Raw genomic sequence first — 16,164 nt, forward strand, 5'->3', positions numbered from 1 at the left:
ATTTTCTTTAGTGACTTACATGAAACTAGAAAAACATTTAAAATAGTCCTGATACGGTTTAAAAGTGATATGACTTTATTTCGGTTTACAGACGCCCTGCTAATAGATCCTTCGGGCTCTTATGTAGCTCTACTTGAAGGGAAGAATCGGATCTAAATCATCTGAAAGAAATGATGGTACAAGTTGGCATGTAACTCAAGGAAAGGAAGGCTCTTAATTCAGGCCACAAACTAACCCCTTTCTTATTTTTTTTAACTAAACATTTTCTGTCTGAGTAAAAGATTGCCAAAAAAGAAAATACGAAATTCATTGTAATTTACAGTAGAAATACTTATTAATAAAAATTTTAGAGTCAATAATCTTTAGCAAGAAAGAAAGCAGAAAACTTTAGAAACCTTTTTTAGAGAGACGATTGTTCTCTGCTTTATTAGAACTTTATGTCCCTGTGTGCTTCAGCTGTGTCCAGCTCTGTGTGACCCCATGGACTGCAGCCCGCCAGGCTCCTCTGTCCATGGGATTTTCCAGGCAAGGATACTGGAGTGGGCTGCCATTTCCTTCTCCAGGGGGTCTCCCCGACCCAGGAACTGAACCCAGGTCTCTTATGTCTCCTGCATTGGCAGGCGGGTTCTTTACCACTAGCGCCACCTGGGAAGCCTATGAAATTATTGTTTCAAGGACATATTGATAATGTAGATGTATTGTGTCCTGACCTGGAATAAGAGAGAAAAGGCAATAAAGTACTTGACTGTGCTGAGAAGACCAGTCAGGATAGACCACTTTTAAATTTGAACATGCTCTGATGACAACTAAATGATGACAGTACTTGAAACTATGTCACATAAAGAACCGTTTAAAACTGAGGGTTTTGGTTTTGGAAAACAGGCTTATCCTGGAATATCTGTGGGCCTGGGGCAAATAAAGAGTACAGATAAAGACCTAACCATCACAGGTCTAAATATTCTAGGTGCCCCAAAATGAGGACTGGTGAATCACAATGAAAGAGAGAAAGATTTCTGTTCTATATGAGGAAGCATTTTACAACAGAGCTTCCTAAGGAGAGGTTAGAACACTTACATATAAAAACATTCCTTCAGGCCCACAATAGATAATTGTTTCTCCTAAATTCATAAAGTCAGAGAAACATTGATTGAAACAAGTAAAATGACGCAAAGGAACCATTCTCCAATGGTTTCTTAGGTCAACTTACAAAGGCAACAGAAATAAAAGCAAAAATAAACAAATGGGACCTGAGGAAATTTAGAAGCTTTTGCATAGCACAGGAAACCATAAATAAAATGAAAAGACAACCTACAGATTGGAAGAAAATATCTGCAAATAATTTGACCAACAGGGCTTAATTTCCAAAATATGCAAACAGCTCACAGAACTGAATGACAGAAAACAAACAACCCAATTAAAAATCGGAAGAAGACCTAAACAGACAGTTCTCCAAAGAAGGCATACTGTTCAACATCACAAATTATCAGAGAAATGCAAACCAACCACTTGATGCAGGTCAGAATGGCTATCCTCAGAAAGTCTCCAATTTTTTTCGAGGGTGTGGAGAAAAGAGAACCTTTCTACACTGTTAGACGTATGCATGTGTTAGTCCCTCAGTCGTGTCTGACTCTGCGACCCCATGGACTGGAGCCCACAAGACTCCTCTGTCCATGGGATGCTCCAGGCAAGAATACTGGAGTGGGCTGCCATTTCCTCCTCCAGAGGACACTGTTGCTAGGAATGTAAATTGGTGTAGCCACTATGGAAAACAGCATGCAATTCCTCAAGAAACTAAGAACAGAGTTGCCATATGACCTGGCAATCCCACTCCTGGGCATATATCCAGAGAAAACTCTACTTTGAATAGATACATGCATCCTAATGTTCATAGCAGCACTATTTACAAGAGCCAAGACATGGAAGCAACCTAAATGTCCATCAGCAGATAAATGGTTAAAGAAAACGTGGTACATATATACACAACGGAATAATACTCAGCCTTAAAACAGAACGCAACAATGCCATCTGCAGCAGCACGGATGGACCCAGAGATTATCATACTAAGTGAGCAAGTCAAAAGGAGAAAAGACAGATTCCATATGACATCACACATATGTGGGATCCAAAACACGACTCAAATTAGCTCACTAATAAAACAGGAAGAGACTCACAGACATAGAAAACAAATTCATGGTTACCAAAGGAGAAAGGATACGGGGGAGGGAGAAACTGGAAGTCTGGGATTAGCAGATACAAACTACTATATATAAAACAGATAAACAACAAGGTCTTACTGTATACCACAGGGAACTATATTCAATATCCTGTGATAACCCATAACAGAAAAGAACTACCCTGCTGTACATCAGAGTCTAACACATCATGTATCAACTATACATCAATAAAATGTAAATAACTAATAAATTCAAAGCTTAGAATATTGTGTATGTAACAGGTTAAGAACCGACCTTTCTTTTTAAAAGGAGAAAATTTTTACAGAAATGAAGAATAAAGGGTCTTTGTGTCATAACTGTAGAACGAATAGATAACAGAGCACAACCTTCTAACTGATCGTGTTAAAGCCTAAATTATCTTCTTCAAGAAGGAAAAAGTGCCTGGAAAGTTGCCTTAGCCACTGAGGCTCACCGAAGCCCAATAACCCAATGGCTTCGACCATCCTTCCACACTATACGCGGGCTGTGACGGCCGCGCTGATTGATCAGTCTGCTGCTCCGCAGTCACCGTGGTCAGTCACTGGTAGGTCTGTCCTAAAGAGACCTGCCACCCGCTCACCATTTTGCTTGTGGAGTTATGACTTTTGTCAAAATTTTCTAGAGTTGAAAGAAAATAGCAAGATAGGGGATTTCAAAACCAGCTGGCAAATCTGATCACCGCCAAAGGAGAGGTGAAGGGCTCACCGACAGCATGGGCTCGGCTTCTCAGCTCTCCAGGGTGTCCCCGGAGGCAGAGGCTGTGCCCGCTCGTCAGTCACTGCTCAGCTCCTCTTTCTTACCACTCCCGCCTCAGACTCTGCCTTCCTCCTCCACATGCTATTAAATTAAACTTTCTGCTGCTCAGAAATTTCTGCTAAACAATTAAATCCAACTATTTCAACCATCATAAAATACAATGCTCTTCATTCTGAACTGTCTGAACCAATACAGATAAGCAAAGTGAAAAAAAAAAATACCTGGAAGCAAATAATATGGTAAAACTGGATGCGTGCTTCATGCACAAATGCATTTCAGACAATACACAGAAGTGTTTCAGTCTCTTTCCCCTGGGATACTGAATTAATTTAAAGAAGACAACTACTTAATACTATTTCTTTTTAAAATACAGAAACATACCTACTTGGCCAGTTGCCACTATGTTGATAAATTTAGGGTGCTGATTTACAGTGAGGCACAGAATATCATCATTATGTTCCTGATAAAAACTCTGAGTCCCTATAAAAAAAGAATTTGAAAATTAAATTTGAAAACTTTAATGTGAAATAGTCAAATACACTTTACTCAGAGTAATAAACTGCTGTGTTTAGCTTCCTTGCTTATTTAACATTTATTTTTTGAGCACAGTATATATACTGCATCCTAAGGACGTAAACGTGACTGACAAATCCTTAACGTAGTGAACCCTGAAAGGCATAACCCATGTAAAACCAGGCTGGAGACATCAAGCACCACAAGAGAGTTAAAGATCAAAGCGCTATGGAAATATGCAGCGATCTGTTCTTCTCATGAACAGATGGCACTCCTGAACTGACACAACAGATTCTGGAAATGTGAGTGCGGCTGGGGCAGGCATTTCAGGAAGAGGAATACTTGAAGCAAAGATACACAGGCAGGGGAGCCGTGGGTATGCATACAGATGGCTCGTTTGGCTGAAATACAGGGTAACAAAAAAGACAAGTGAGAAATATCATTGGACAGGCAAGTTTGAACTAGAATTACAGAGGATTTGGAAAACAAGCCTATTATTAAATTTTATATTTATTCTGTAGTCAGTGGGGAGGTACTGAAAGAATTCTGATCAAAGAAGTAATCTGATTCATCTTGTAGCAGCAACAGTGGAGAGGCCCTGGCAGACTGTGACTGTGCAGGAGGCAGGGAAGGGAGGCTCCTGCAAGCCAAACGGAGAGGCGGGGGACGAGGCCAGGCTGGCAGACGGGGCCCAGGCTACAGGGCGCCATTGACACTAGGTCCTCCAAAGAGCAAAACAAAACCAAAGAAAACCATGTTTGAATAACATTTAATATAGCTAACATTACTTTTGAACTTCTCAAAGTAAAATGTGCTTCATATTTCCCAGGGCTGAGTTCAGTTAAAGGAATAAACAAATAATTATATGTACTACTGACTAAATCAGTAGATCAACTATCAGATGAGGACTTCCTGGACTATACGCACAGCAATGAACCCGCAGAACAGACAGAGGCCACTGGAGCAGAGGCCTAGGCACTCCTCTACCCCAGCTCTCTACATTCCATCATTAGGGAGCCGAGTAACTAAAATCCAGGAAACTAAGGCAAATGACACGTATAAACATGGAAATGTGTTTACACTTCCATCCTTATGTAGTGTGTCTTTTCTTCTATATTCTCTGTGAAGGATAAGTGAAGCCTCAAAGAGGATTTTCTATTCATAAGAGGTATTTTGTAATGACCTAAAGTATTGAATAGAAAATTACCATTGATTTGTGTAATCTTGATGAATCTTTTTCTTAAGGAAACTAAAACAGATATACCATATTAATGATTAATACTGACCAGGGGCAGGGGATTATGACTCACATAATCCATTCTACCTAATTAGTGAAGCTACCAGAGGGAAAAAAAGCCAGAAATGTTTGTACTAAATAAACTGCATCTTCAATACAAACAGACAGACTATTTTGTTGGGCTCAAAATCACTGCAGATGGCAACTACAGCCATGAAATTAAAAGATGCTTGCTTCTTGGAAGGAAAGTTATGACCAACCTAGAAAGCATGTTAAAAAGCAGACACATCACTTTGCTGACAAAGGTCCGTCTAGTCAAGGCTATGGTTTTCCAGTAGTCATGTATGGATGTGAGAGTTGGACCATAAAGAAAGCTGAGTGCCGAGCAACTGATGCTTTTGAACTGTGATGTCGCAGAAGACTCTTGAGAGTCCCTTGGACTGCAAGGAGGTCAAACCAGTCCATCCTAAAGGAGATCAGTCCTGAAAATTCACTGGAAGGACCGATGCTGAGTCTGAAACTCTAATACTTTGGCCACCTGATGCAAAGAGCTGACTCATTTGAAAAGACCCTGATGCTGGGAAAGATCGAAGGCGGGAGTAGAAGGGGATGACAGGATAAATTTGTTGGATGGCATCACTGACCCAATGGACATGAGTTTGAGCAAGTCCCAGGAGATGGTGAAGGACGGGGAAGACTGGCGTGCTGTAGTCCATGTGGGGGTCACAAAGAGTCGGACACAACTGAGCAACTGAACAACATTCTGACTTTATGAAGTTTATAACTTTATGTAATAAAGCAATTCAAAATTAATAAAGAGTATTACAGTAGGATTATCACATCCTTGGTCATCAAATGATGCTTAGAGAACTTTTTCAACAATACAATCAGTTAAATAGACGTCAAGAAATATTTTCCCATCTCTTGCATCGAATAGGTATTATCAGTCACGTCACAAGCAAGCAGCTTTCTTAGTTAACCTTTTTGGCTTTCCAAGCGCTCGGCATGAACACTGCCACTCCACCGCCAGTCCCTAGCAATCACTCACCAACATGTTCCTTTCAATCTTTCAATCACTAACTATCAGACAGCCACTTGCGAGGAAACAGAATACAGTTTCCAACGCTTCTGCTGTGACACGTGCTTCCAGCACACAGGCATCCTTCGCTTCTAACCAAGATCTATGAGCTCTCTGCATCATGAAGTCCTTTTATGCTGTGCTATACTCTCCTCAAGACTGTCAATTCCTTAAAGTATTACTAGGAAGTTCTACAGTATGAAATATTCATATTCCAGATTCATGTATTTTAATTATTCATATGTTTAACAGAGTTTTAAGATGCTAAACAAAAAATTCTCCATTTTAAAAAGAGGGGAATGGAGAATTAGGGTTTCCTACCTGTAGCAACATTGTGAAGAATTCCAACAGATGCAGTGTGATAAATTATATCATCACCATCATTTAAATAATGAACGTTATTCCTGCAGTCTCGGCCTCGATAGCCAAAAACAAGCTCCAACACAAGGTCCTAAAACAACGATAAAATCATACATTTGCTCATGTCTAAATGTTCACCATTACTTTGTTGTAAACAGTACTGGTGGTCTTTAGTCAAAATGGAGGATGCATCTTTGATTTATAAATTTCAAGCACAAAACTAAGCTAGATGCGCCTCTCTATCTAAGCTTCTTCGAGCAGCTGAAGCACACACCCCTACTTCTCTATGTGAATCTGTGAAAATGAAAAGGGAGCACACTGTCACCTGACTCCAAGAAGTTTAGTTCTTAAGGTTTCGTGTGTTAAACACTGAGATACTTTGTGTCCAAAAGAAAAATATTTCAATTTGTGTTAACTGTTAGTCAAAAATATTTGATCTGTACATATGACTGAGGATAAATTAGGTCCAAGTGGTGTGCTTCCAAGCATCTAAAGAGCCTATCAGCTCCATACACTGAGCACGCCGTCCCTGATAACTCGTGCTCACGGTAATCCTGCTACTCCACGTGCCCATTCTCACTGACCGTGCGAGGCTGAGTGGGGCAGAGAGTACAACAATCACCTCCCACAGCTTTACACCTTGCTTTTGACCTCACTGAGCAGTCTGCTTAAGGACTTCCCTGTAGCTCAAATAGTAAAGAATCTGCCTGCGATACAGGAGACCAGGGTTTGATCCCTGGGTCGGGAAGATCCTCTGGAGAAGGGAATCCACTCCAGTATTCTTGCCTGGAGAATTCCAAGAACAGAGAAGTCTGGCGGGCTACAGTTCGTGGGGTTGCAAAGAGTCAAACATGACTGAGCGACTAACACACACACAGCAGTCTGTTTGTTATTGCTGATACTGGGATTATGAAATTATGAAATATGGGAGAACTTTTCTCTTTTGCTCAATTATTGTGGAAAGTTTCTTTGCTTGGAAGCGAGGCCGTTATTAAACTTTACAGTGAATATCTCATGGGGTAAAAGTTCCTGATTTAGTATAAATATTAAATCTTTAACTTATAAGTTCGAACCACTAAGTACAGGACACTCTAAGGTCACTATGCTTCTATAAACCACAGATCATTCCACACATTTGCATTTAGAAGTTCTCTGAGATATGGTTCAATTCAGGGCATTATTCATAGAAAACTAAAAGACACACACACAAAAAAAAGGGAACAGAGGATGTCAATCCAAGCTCAGACTCGACAGTTAACCAATCAATGTTTACAACTGAACAAAAAAGAATACTCGATACGCTTGTTTTCATAAAGAATAATGGTAAGATTTGGGTGTTCTACAGAAAGGAAACAGAATAAACCCTGGACACATTCTAAGGTACAAGTTAGCACCGGGCGGTGGATTGTCCTCACCTCTATGGGCCTCTTTTTCTTGCCGACGTTGTTGGTCTGGAGTTTTTCTGGCTGCGGTGGGGCCCTGCTCACCGGAGGCCTGAAGCAGAGAAGCAGGAGAGAGGAAGGGAAGTGTCACCCAGCGCCCTCACCCAGCTCCTCTCAGCCCTCCAGAGAGCAATGTCCGACACTCCACCCCAAGAGTGAACCCAATCTGTGTTTCTCACTAGACTCCACCCTCTATATCTTGGTATCTTCTAAGGCAGCAAGGTAGAAAGAAAATGTCAGAACTTCTATTCACTTTCCTTTTAATTTCTTTGATGTTTGTTCCATAAATGCAGCTAATACAACAGCACAAGAACAGACTGGTGATAAAAATATACAAATGTTAGTTTTACAAACGCAAAAGCTTCTTGATGGGGTGCGTTATCAACAACAGCCTAGATTACTGCTCTAACGTAGCTATCTCAGTATCTTGCACATGGCAAGTACTCAATATATACTTCCTGAATTTTGAAAATATTTCTATACACCTCCCATACTGTTGGCGATGTAAATCACATCTGAGTTCAAACGTGTACTCATCACCAGGGCCTCTGTGCCCTTTATCTTCTCCTCTGAAGTTCCTAGTGTGTCTATGGCAACACTGTCAGTTAGGTGCACAAGACATCTTACGGCGACTCTGTAAAAGGCTGTTACTACTGCCTCCAATGCCTCTTCCCTCCTTTTCACTATTTACCTCATATTTTGCAAACTTACACAGCAGCTCTCAAATCTATTCCTCTCCCTCTGTTTCCACCACTAAGCTCAGAATCTATTTATAACGTGTCGTTAGGTATACGGAGCTCCCATTTTCAGCTATTTAAATGTGGCAACTCTTCCCTAAAAAAAGCCTTCTGTTTATTGTTGTTTTTTAAACTCACATCATTTAGTTTAAACTCAGATAGTCATTATTCCAATGTTTAATAAGCTGAACAGTGAATCTAAATCAATCATATATCACCTCACCCTTCAAATTTTAATATTGAATAACAACTAAATCTGAAAATGATACAAGCTAACTTTCCAGTCAAGAAAACTCTAACATTTCGGAATAAATTCACAAAATTAAAGGCATAACAATATATCTGCATTTTCAAAGTGATTTTCAAGGTACACACCTATAAAAAGTAAAGAAAGTGTCATGTCTTGAACATGTAGCAGACGTGTGTTTTCGTATGTATGTGAGGCAGCATGCAGACGTACAGAGCCATGATGGGTGACATAAAAGCTCTGCACTTGCAACATTATATGAAGGACTTTTCAAATTACCACAAAAATTTTTGATTCCAAACCTTTTTCACATACTTTTAAAATGTCTATAAGTAATCAATAGAATTAACTTTATATTATTTAGTATTTTAAAATATTTCTGCTAAAATCATTCTAAAGAATGGGAGCAGCCTTGCCTTCTCCAAGTTCTTGACCTTTATTCAGTGTTATTGTCTGACAGCTTTAATAAGTGTATAATTTTTATCTCTAAATCCTGTATAACAATTAAGCATATTTTAATGTTTATAAAGATAATTTATATAGGATATATTATTGCTTAAAATTATACAACTTGGAAAATTATACAAATCAAATGGATTAAGTTTTAGTAAGGCAGTTACTTATATGTCATGAATCCAATTATTAAAGTGAAAAAGTCATGTCTGACTTTTGTGACTCCATGAACTATAACCCATCAGGTATGAATCCAATTATTAAGATATAGTCATTTCAGGGATACTGATTTCAAAGGAGAAAAACATGGAAAGCTGTGAACAGAGGTAAAGAACACCAAGTGACACAGCTCATTAATGGTAAATATCAAAGATAATAAAAAGACAAAATCAGGCCTCATGGACTAGAGCAAAGAGAGAAGGTTACCTGGAGCCTCTTTCCAGCAGCAGATAAAAAAGGGAAAAGATTACAACACAAATCTGAATTGAAAATAGTAGTAAAATATGTCCTGTAATAAAATACTTATACACATTTAATGCAGATAAACTATACGGTATATAGTAAAGGCCTATTGTTTTTATTTATTGCTATAAGTAAAAAAGGCTTAAATTATTCCATTAATGGCAGGGAAATCAGAAGAAAAAAGATGAAACGGAAAAGGATTCAACATGTTCTATGTTGTGTATAGCTTGCCACTCTTATTTTCCACAGTGCAAACTGAATTTCAAACAAAATATTTAAGCTTATTTAATGTTTATTAACTTAAAAGGTTGGTAGCACTGCACTGCTATTAAGGACTGTCTAAGGAACCGAAGCTCCCCCTCCTCTGACTCCAGAGGGACTCCCAGTCAGCCAACGTAACCAAGCATGCGGAGGGAGTCTTGAGACCATGTGGTATTTGAGGCTGTTCCAACAAAGAGGTAACTATAAAAAATTCCCCATAGCAACATAATGGCTGAACAGAACTGGAAGGATCATAGCTGTTAATCTCCTCCCCCCTCCCAATGAAACCAGAATTCTCTTACATGTCTAGAACAACCCTTCACAACCCTGATGACAAGTGGGCATTTACTAAATCCTACATGAACAACTGCTTGTAAGACGGCAATTATATCTCCACTTAGTTTTCTTTTTTTTTTTGAAACTAGTGATTCCAAAAATGATGAATTATTCTTTATGTGAAGTGGCCACCCAACTTTCCTTTATCCTGTGTTTCTTTCTAGTTCACTGTAAATTGTCAATGTTCCTTTAAAATGCAGAGCTTAGTCCCAAAGAAGCTATTCCAGGTCTGATGCTAGGTCTGAATGTTTTACTTCTGCTAAAATAGTGTAAGATTATGAGGGCCTTTTAAAGAAGTCACATCACACTCCAGACTCATATCTTTGCACACATCACCTCCTGCTTAAAACAGAGTGAATTCCTGCTATCTGCCAAAATAACTAAGGAGTACCTAACATTCGAAGCTCTGAACAATCTTTCTCAAATTTACTTGTTCATCTTATCTGTCAGCATTTCCCTGCTGGTGCCTTTTTTAACTTCCAAAACAGACGAGGCTTTTCCATCCTGTCCTGTTTCAGAAACTGTCTGAAGACACTTTTATTTACTAAAGGCAGCTATCAAACGACCCCAAACAGTCCTTTCTTGCACATATAATTTTATTAAACATGTAAATATCATTATTGCCCTATATTAATGAATATATTAACTATGACATGAAACTAACAGGTTTGCTATCAACTGGAAAAGTTTTCACTGAGAAATATGTGTGATTACTGTTTTTACAAGTCTTTGAAATTTAAGGAAAAACTAAAACTATTAGAGTACAGGCATTTATGAAAAGTCATCTGTAAAAACACTGATTATAAGGAAGACCCTTACAACAACGCTTACATATTGTATCTTCAAATGCAACTCTTTTGTAGGATTTGTTCTCTTTCATTTTCTAATTCTTTCTCAGCAAAACTAGTTCAGTGTTTTATAAGGAAAAAAATCAATACCTTAAAATACCACAAAGACCAAAACAGAAGAATAAATTTGAGTAAAATATTTTCTTAAATAAAATAACTTACCTTACTACTCCCTGCCTTCAAAAGAAGCAAGAGAAAAAAGGAGATAAACAGATATGAAAATTGATGGTGAATAAAATATATCAGTTTAGTAGACAGAATAAAGGTAACATGTCAATAAAATTCTAAGGAAATACAACAGTGCCTAAATTTTATGTCACATTGTTCTGATTTATTAAAAAATATTGGAAATTTGATTGACAAGTAACTACTTTAAATACATTAAGACTTGTCATAAAAATACTTAAACAGAAAAAGAAAAACATAAAATTATTAATGTCATTTAGGAAAAAAGAATCCACAAAAAAATCAACTAAATAAAGTCAAATTGTCATCAGAAATATTTTCCTTTTAAGTAGACATTTGACAAACATTTTATTTGTTTAAAAAATGTTTTGTATTTGATGATGATATATTTTATTTAAAACTGAAGACAATTATGTATACAGACCATTTAACCTCTTCACAAAAGTGAAAGTTGATTAAAAAAACCTTCATTTTTATCTCCTTTGATTCTTGCATTTGATGAAAATGAGGCCTCCTAACTATGAATCACAATAATGACTTTTCTGCCTTGGCATTTTCAGGAGAATTTAGTAGAGCTGAATGATAAAATAATTTGAGAACAAAATGCAAAATAAATAAATAATTTTGAGAATGCAAGTTAACAGCAAAGATTACAATTATGACAGTGTCAACCATTCTTTGTGAGCAGTAAAATATTTCTGTCAGAACTTGGGTCACTTCCACAATCAAGGAGGAAATTTAAGTGTTTTACCATGAGGGACGGTCTACAGATTAAAATTAGGTCACATTTTCTGACATACTCCATTTATCTGATAAATGATAATATTTTCTTTAAAAATCAATATAATAAATGAAAAAAGATTAACGAGAATATCTAGAGTTTCTTCTTCCCTATATTATATTTTTCATTACCTGTGAGATATAATTTCTTTTAGGGAATATTAAGTACTATACTGAAAATATTCTAATTATGAACATCTACATTTACATACTGATACAGCTCTAATTAATAAATATACAGGTAGTATTTATTACTCTGTGGATATTTAATTTCAGTACTAAAAGAAAAAGCTCTTAGGGAGTTCCCTGGAGTCCAGTTGTTAGGACTCAGCGCTTTTACTGCTGTGGTCCTGGGTTCAATTCCTGGTTGGGGAACAAAGGTCTCGCGAGTAGTGTGACGCGGCCTAAATTACAGTAAAAAAAATTTTTTTTAAAGGAAGTGTGTCAGTATTAACCAGATATCTCCTTAGGTTACACTGTATTTTAGTCCAAGAAAGGGGTGGTGAAGAATTACTACCTAAATTCTTTATATACATTATTTCATTTCATGAAATACTCCATAAATTGTGGATTATAATGTTTGTTTTTTTTTTTACCTCTGAGGAAACTGAGGCTCAGAGAGAATGAAAAGTTTCTCAAGGTCATACAACTGGCAAACGATAAAATGAGTATTTTAACCCATTTGCATGCTAAGTTGCTTCAGTTGTGTCCAACTCCGTGCAACGCCACGGACTGCAGCCTGCCAGGCTCCTCTGTCCATGCGATTCTCCAGGCCAGAATACTGGAGTGGGTTGCCATGCCTTCCTCCAGGCAATCTTCCTGACCCGGGGACCGAACCTCTGTCTGCCTGCATTGGCAGGTGGGTTCTTCACCATTGGCATCACCTGGGATCTTATTCCAAAAACCATGCCCTTTGAACTGTCTTCAAAGTCAGAGTCAAGTCACCTCAACCTTGAATACCGTGCAAGTATTTAGATCATGGTATGTTCGGCATTAAAAGAAACATGCCTCTGCTTTAATATTCTGCCCCTTCTCATGCCCTTATGGCTTCGCTCATAGCTCAGTGGGTAAAGAGTCCACCTGCAGTGTAGGAGACCAGGGTTCAATCCCTGGGTCGGGAAGATCCCTTGGAGAAGGAAATGGCAACTCACTGCAGTAATCTTGCCTGGAGAATCCCACGGACAGAGGAGCCTGGTGGGCTACAGTCCATGGGGTCACAGAGAGTCAGATACAACTCACACCACCAAACAGACCATCGCGTCTCCCGCCTTTTAAGTGACTCTACGCGGTTCACTGATCCACAAGCCTCTTCACTGTTTTCTATCTTCTCTAACGACTTTAAAAACATCAGGCTCACAATTTTTCTCTTGATCTGTCATTACACTAAGATATTTGTTAAATGAAGTTCTCTTTCCTCATAGACTGCAGTGCACACAGCCTTGTTTTGATTTGCTGATTCTTGACAAAGACCAATAATTCCCAGAGACAAGCTATACTTCAACTTGCCTTTTTGGAAAAAAATTAAAATAATGACTTTCTATCCTTGATCAAATGCACATGGATAAAAGGGCCTTTTCAAAACTTAAGCATCTCTCTGGTTCATGTGCTTCCTAAAACATACTAGGTTCAGTTTGTATTATTTCTTGAAACCCTATCACATATATTTATAAAAGTTAGCAAGTAAGATTCCTTTAATCATACAGACTTTATATATAGCATCATTCCCTAAGCTACTTGCAAAGGACAGCTTCATTACCAAAAAGTATTTAAGGACAAACATGGTTTGTGTTTGTGAAGGTGGGGACTGTAAAATGTAAGAGTACCACCGCTACTTACTTTCTGCAAAAAATTAATTCAGTTAAACAATCAATTCAATTTCTAATACTGGTATCTTTTTCTTCATCTAGTTTTAAATTTGATTGTTACCTCTCATCAGTTGAGGGTTCTTTTTGTTGCAAATGAGGCTTGATTCCAAACATTGGGCGAATATTTGTTGATAAGGCTCTGATGGTGTAACTGATTTCATTCTCCCTTGTGACATCACTGTCATAGCCTAACATCAAAATATAAGAATTATTTATTCTCTATGTTATAGCTGAGGATCTCAATTATGATCTTAAAAATAGGATACAAGGATGTTAAACAATATGAAATAAGTTAAATACATCGTGTTATAGTCAAATTATGAAATAACAAACAGCCAGTAAAAATGATGTAGAAGAATATTCAGTGATAAAGAATTCTGATTAAGTGATAATAGCAAGCTACAAAAAAAACCCCACCTCAATATGATGCCATTTTTGTTAAAAAAAAAAAAAAAGATAATGTATATAAATACACATACCCCTATGGGTAACATCCCAAATGTTAACAGAAGTTACCTCTCTGAGTATTCAAATTATGGATGCTGTGTTCATTTTTTTATTGCAAAACGTACTTTCTAACTTTTCTACAATGAGTGGGTATTACTAGTATAATAGGAAAAAAACAAAATTATTTTAAAGTATGAGGTTCAATACTATAATTTTATTTTAATAGTACTTCTTTAAAGTATGATTATCACACATTGCTAAATGAAGAATAAGTCATCAGTATATGCCAACCTGTTATTTTTAGAGTCACAAAAAAATTCTGGTGGTAAACAGACCAAAAAGACTGAAACGATAATTATTCAAGCATTATTATTACTTATTAAACTTCCACAGTTTAAATCAGTTGTGCTAAATTTTTTCTATGTTTTTGTTAAAATATCTTAAAATGACATACCCCCATCTTCTTCAGAATCTATATCAGATTCTTCGCTGTCACAAGGTCTTTTTTCTCGATAGCCCTCCATTTCATTTGTCCAAACCATTAAAGACATATCTGCGCCTCCTAAGGTGACCAACATGCTGTCATCGTAAGTCCAGCGAACGTTTGTGACATGTGTACTATGGGCCACGTACCTCTTAAACTTTCCAAATTTTCCCTAAAAATTGAAAAAAATTCAAATTTCTGAGAAATTTTATTACTTGAAAAGTTTCTATAATTTTGAACTTCTTTCTTAATCTCTGATTGGAAATTAATCATTGCAAAGGCACTTTGTTAAAAAAAAAGAGAGAAAATAACTTGGTGAGGACAGGATAAACTAGTAGTTTTGCACACTGCTAGTACTATGGGCATAACTCTTTTGGAAATCAACTTGGTATTTTACATTGAAAAGTATGAAAATGCTGACCTTTGTCTCACCATCCCTTTTTAAGAGTATATGCTAAGGAGACCTTATCTACACAAAAAACATTTGCCATAGTACTGACTTACAGCAGTGAAACATTTTAAATACCGTAAATATTCAATACAGTAATAGTTAATTATGGTGGATATCTTTTAAAAAACAATGGCTATGCACACATATTATTGTTGGAAAGAAACAATAACTGGGAAAATCAGGATACGAATGCCTATGTACATACAGCATTGGCATATTAAAAAAAGTAATTAGCAAACATTTCAGTATATACCCATGTAAATATCTTTCATTGTAATTCACTAGTGTTTTTGATTATAAGCAGATGTTACACACAGTAATGTATTTTTCTTTTAAATATAAGGAAAAATCCAAGATACTGGTAACTTTTAAATCTAGAACACTCGCATTACTGGATTACATAGGTAAATTTCAGATCAACATGTCATAAGCAGGTTTTATATGGATATCTTTTCAAGGGTGTTAAAATAAGAAATGTCTTAAATAAACACGTTCAGTCGCTCAGTTGTGTCCGACTTTGCAACCCCATGGACTGTGGCCTGCCAGGCAAGTATACTGGAGTGGGTTGCAATTTCCTTCCCCAGGGAAACAAAACATAGTAAGTAATAGTTAAATTAGTGGATTCTCTGGAAACGAGGAATCAATAAAATCAGCTGAAATCGAAGAGAAATCTGTCATGAAAACACCAGAAGAAGATAGTTTCCTACGATTTTGTGGTTCTTGCTACAGTAAGGAGAAGAAGAAATCTGTGGACCAACATTCTAGAACGTATTTTTAGGGCTTCTGTACCATCTAGTATACGGAGAGTGAAGATTTTTACTAACAAATGTTTTATTGGAGCACATTCTTATTAAATAAGGTACTACAACTTCAGTATATCTAAAACAAGGACTTGTGAAATATTTTCTTGGGTACCTGAGTTCTCTACGGGAATTTTTAAAACTTACAGTTTCATTTCAATGTTGACATGAATTAATTAAGACCATCATGCACTGAATATCATGATTT

At 37.1% G+C, this 16,164-nt stretch overlaps 1 protein-coding gene across 5 annotated transcripts in view; it reads right to left on the reverse strand.

Annotated features, from left to right (window-relative positions):
* Positions 1 to 16,164, reverse strand: part of EML5 (EMAP like 5) — a 155,442-nt gene that overhangs the window by 28,652 nt on the left and 110,626 nt on the right. For 4 of the 5 annotated variants that reach the window (XM_042252835.2, XM_042252834.2, XM_060418474.1 and 1 more), the window contains exons 26-30: positions 14,676 to 14,877; positions 13,836 to 13,962; positions 7,573 to 7,651; positions 6,119 to 6,248; positions 3,351 to 3,449 (exon numbers count right to left, since the gene is read on the reverse strand). In XM_042252835.2, the coding sequence (XP_042108769.1) occupies positions 3,351 to 3,449; positions 6,119 to 6,248; positions 7,573 to 7,651; positions 13,836 to 13,962; positions 14,676 to 14,877 (637 nt within the window). Of the gene's footprint in view, positions 1 to 3,350; positions 3,450 to 6,118; positions 6,249 to 7,572; positions 7,652 to 9,462; positions 9,472 to 11,105; positions 11,121 to 13,835; positions 13,963 to 14,675; positions 14,878 to 16,164 lie in introns of all 5 variants that reach the window. The other variant, XM_027972102.3, reaches the window with a different exon arrangement.

This window comes from Ovis aries, chromosome 7 (genome assembly GCF_016772045.2).
Source record: "Ovis aries strain OAR_USU_Benz2616 breed Rambouillet chromosome 7, ARS-UI_Ramb_v3.0, whole genome shotgun sequence".
NCBI classification, from domain to species: domain Eukaryota; kingdom Metazoa; phylum Chordata; class Mammalia; order Artiodactyla; family Bovidae; genus Ovis; species Ovis aries.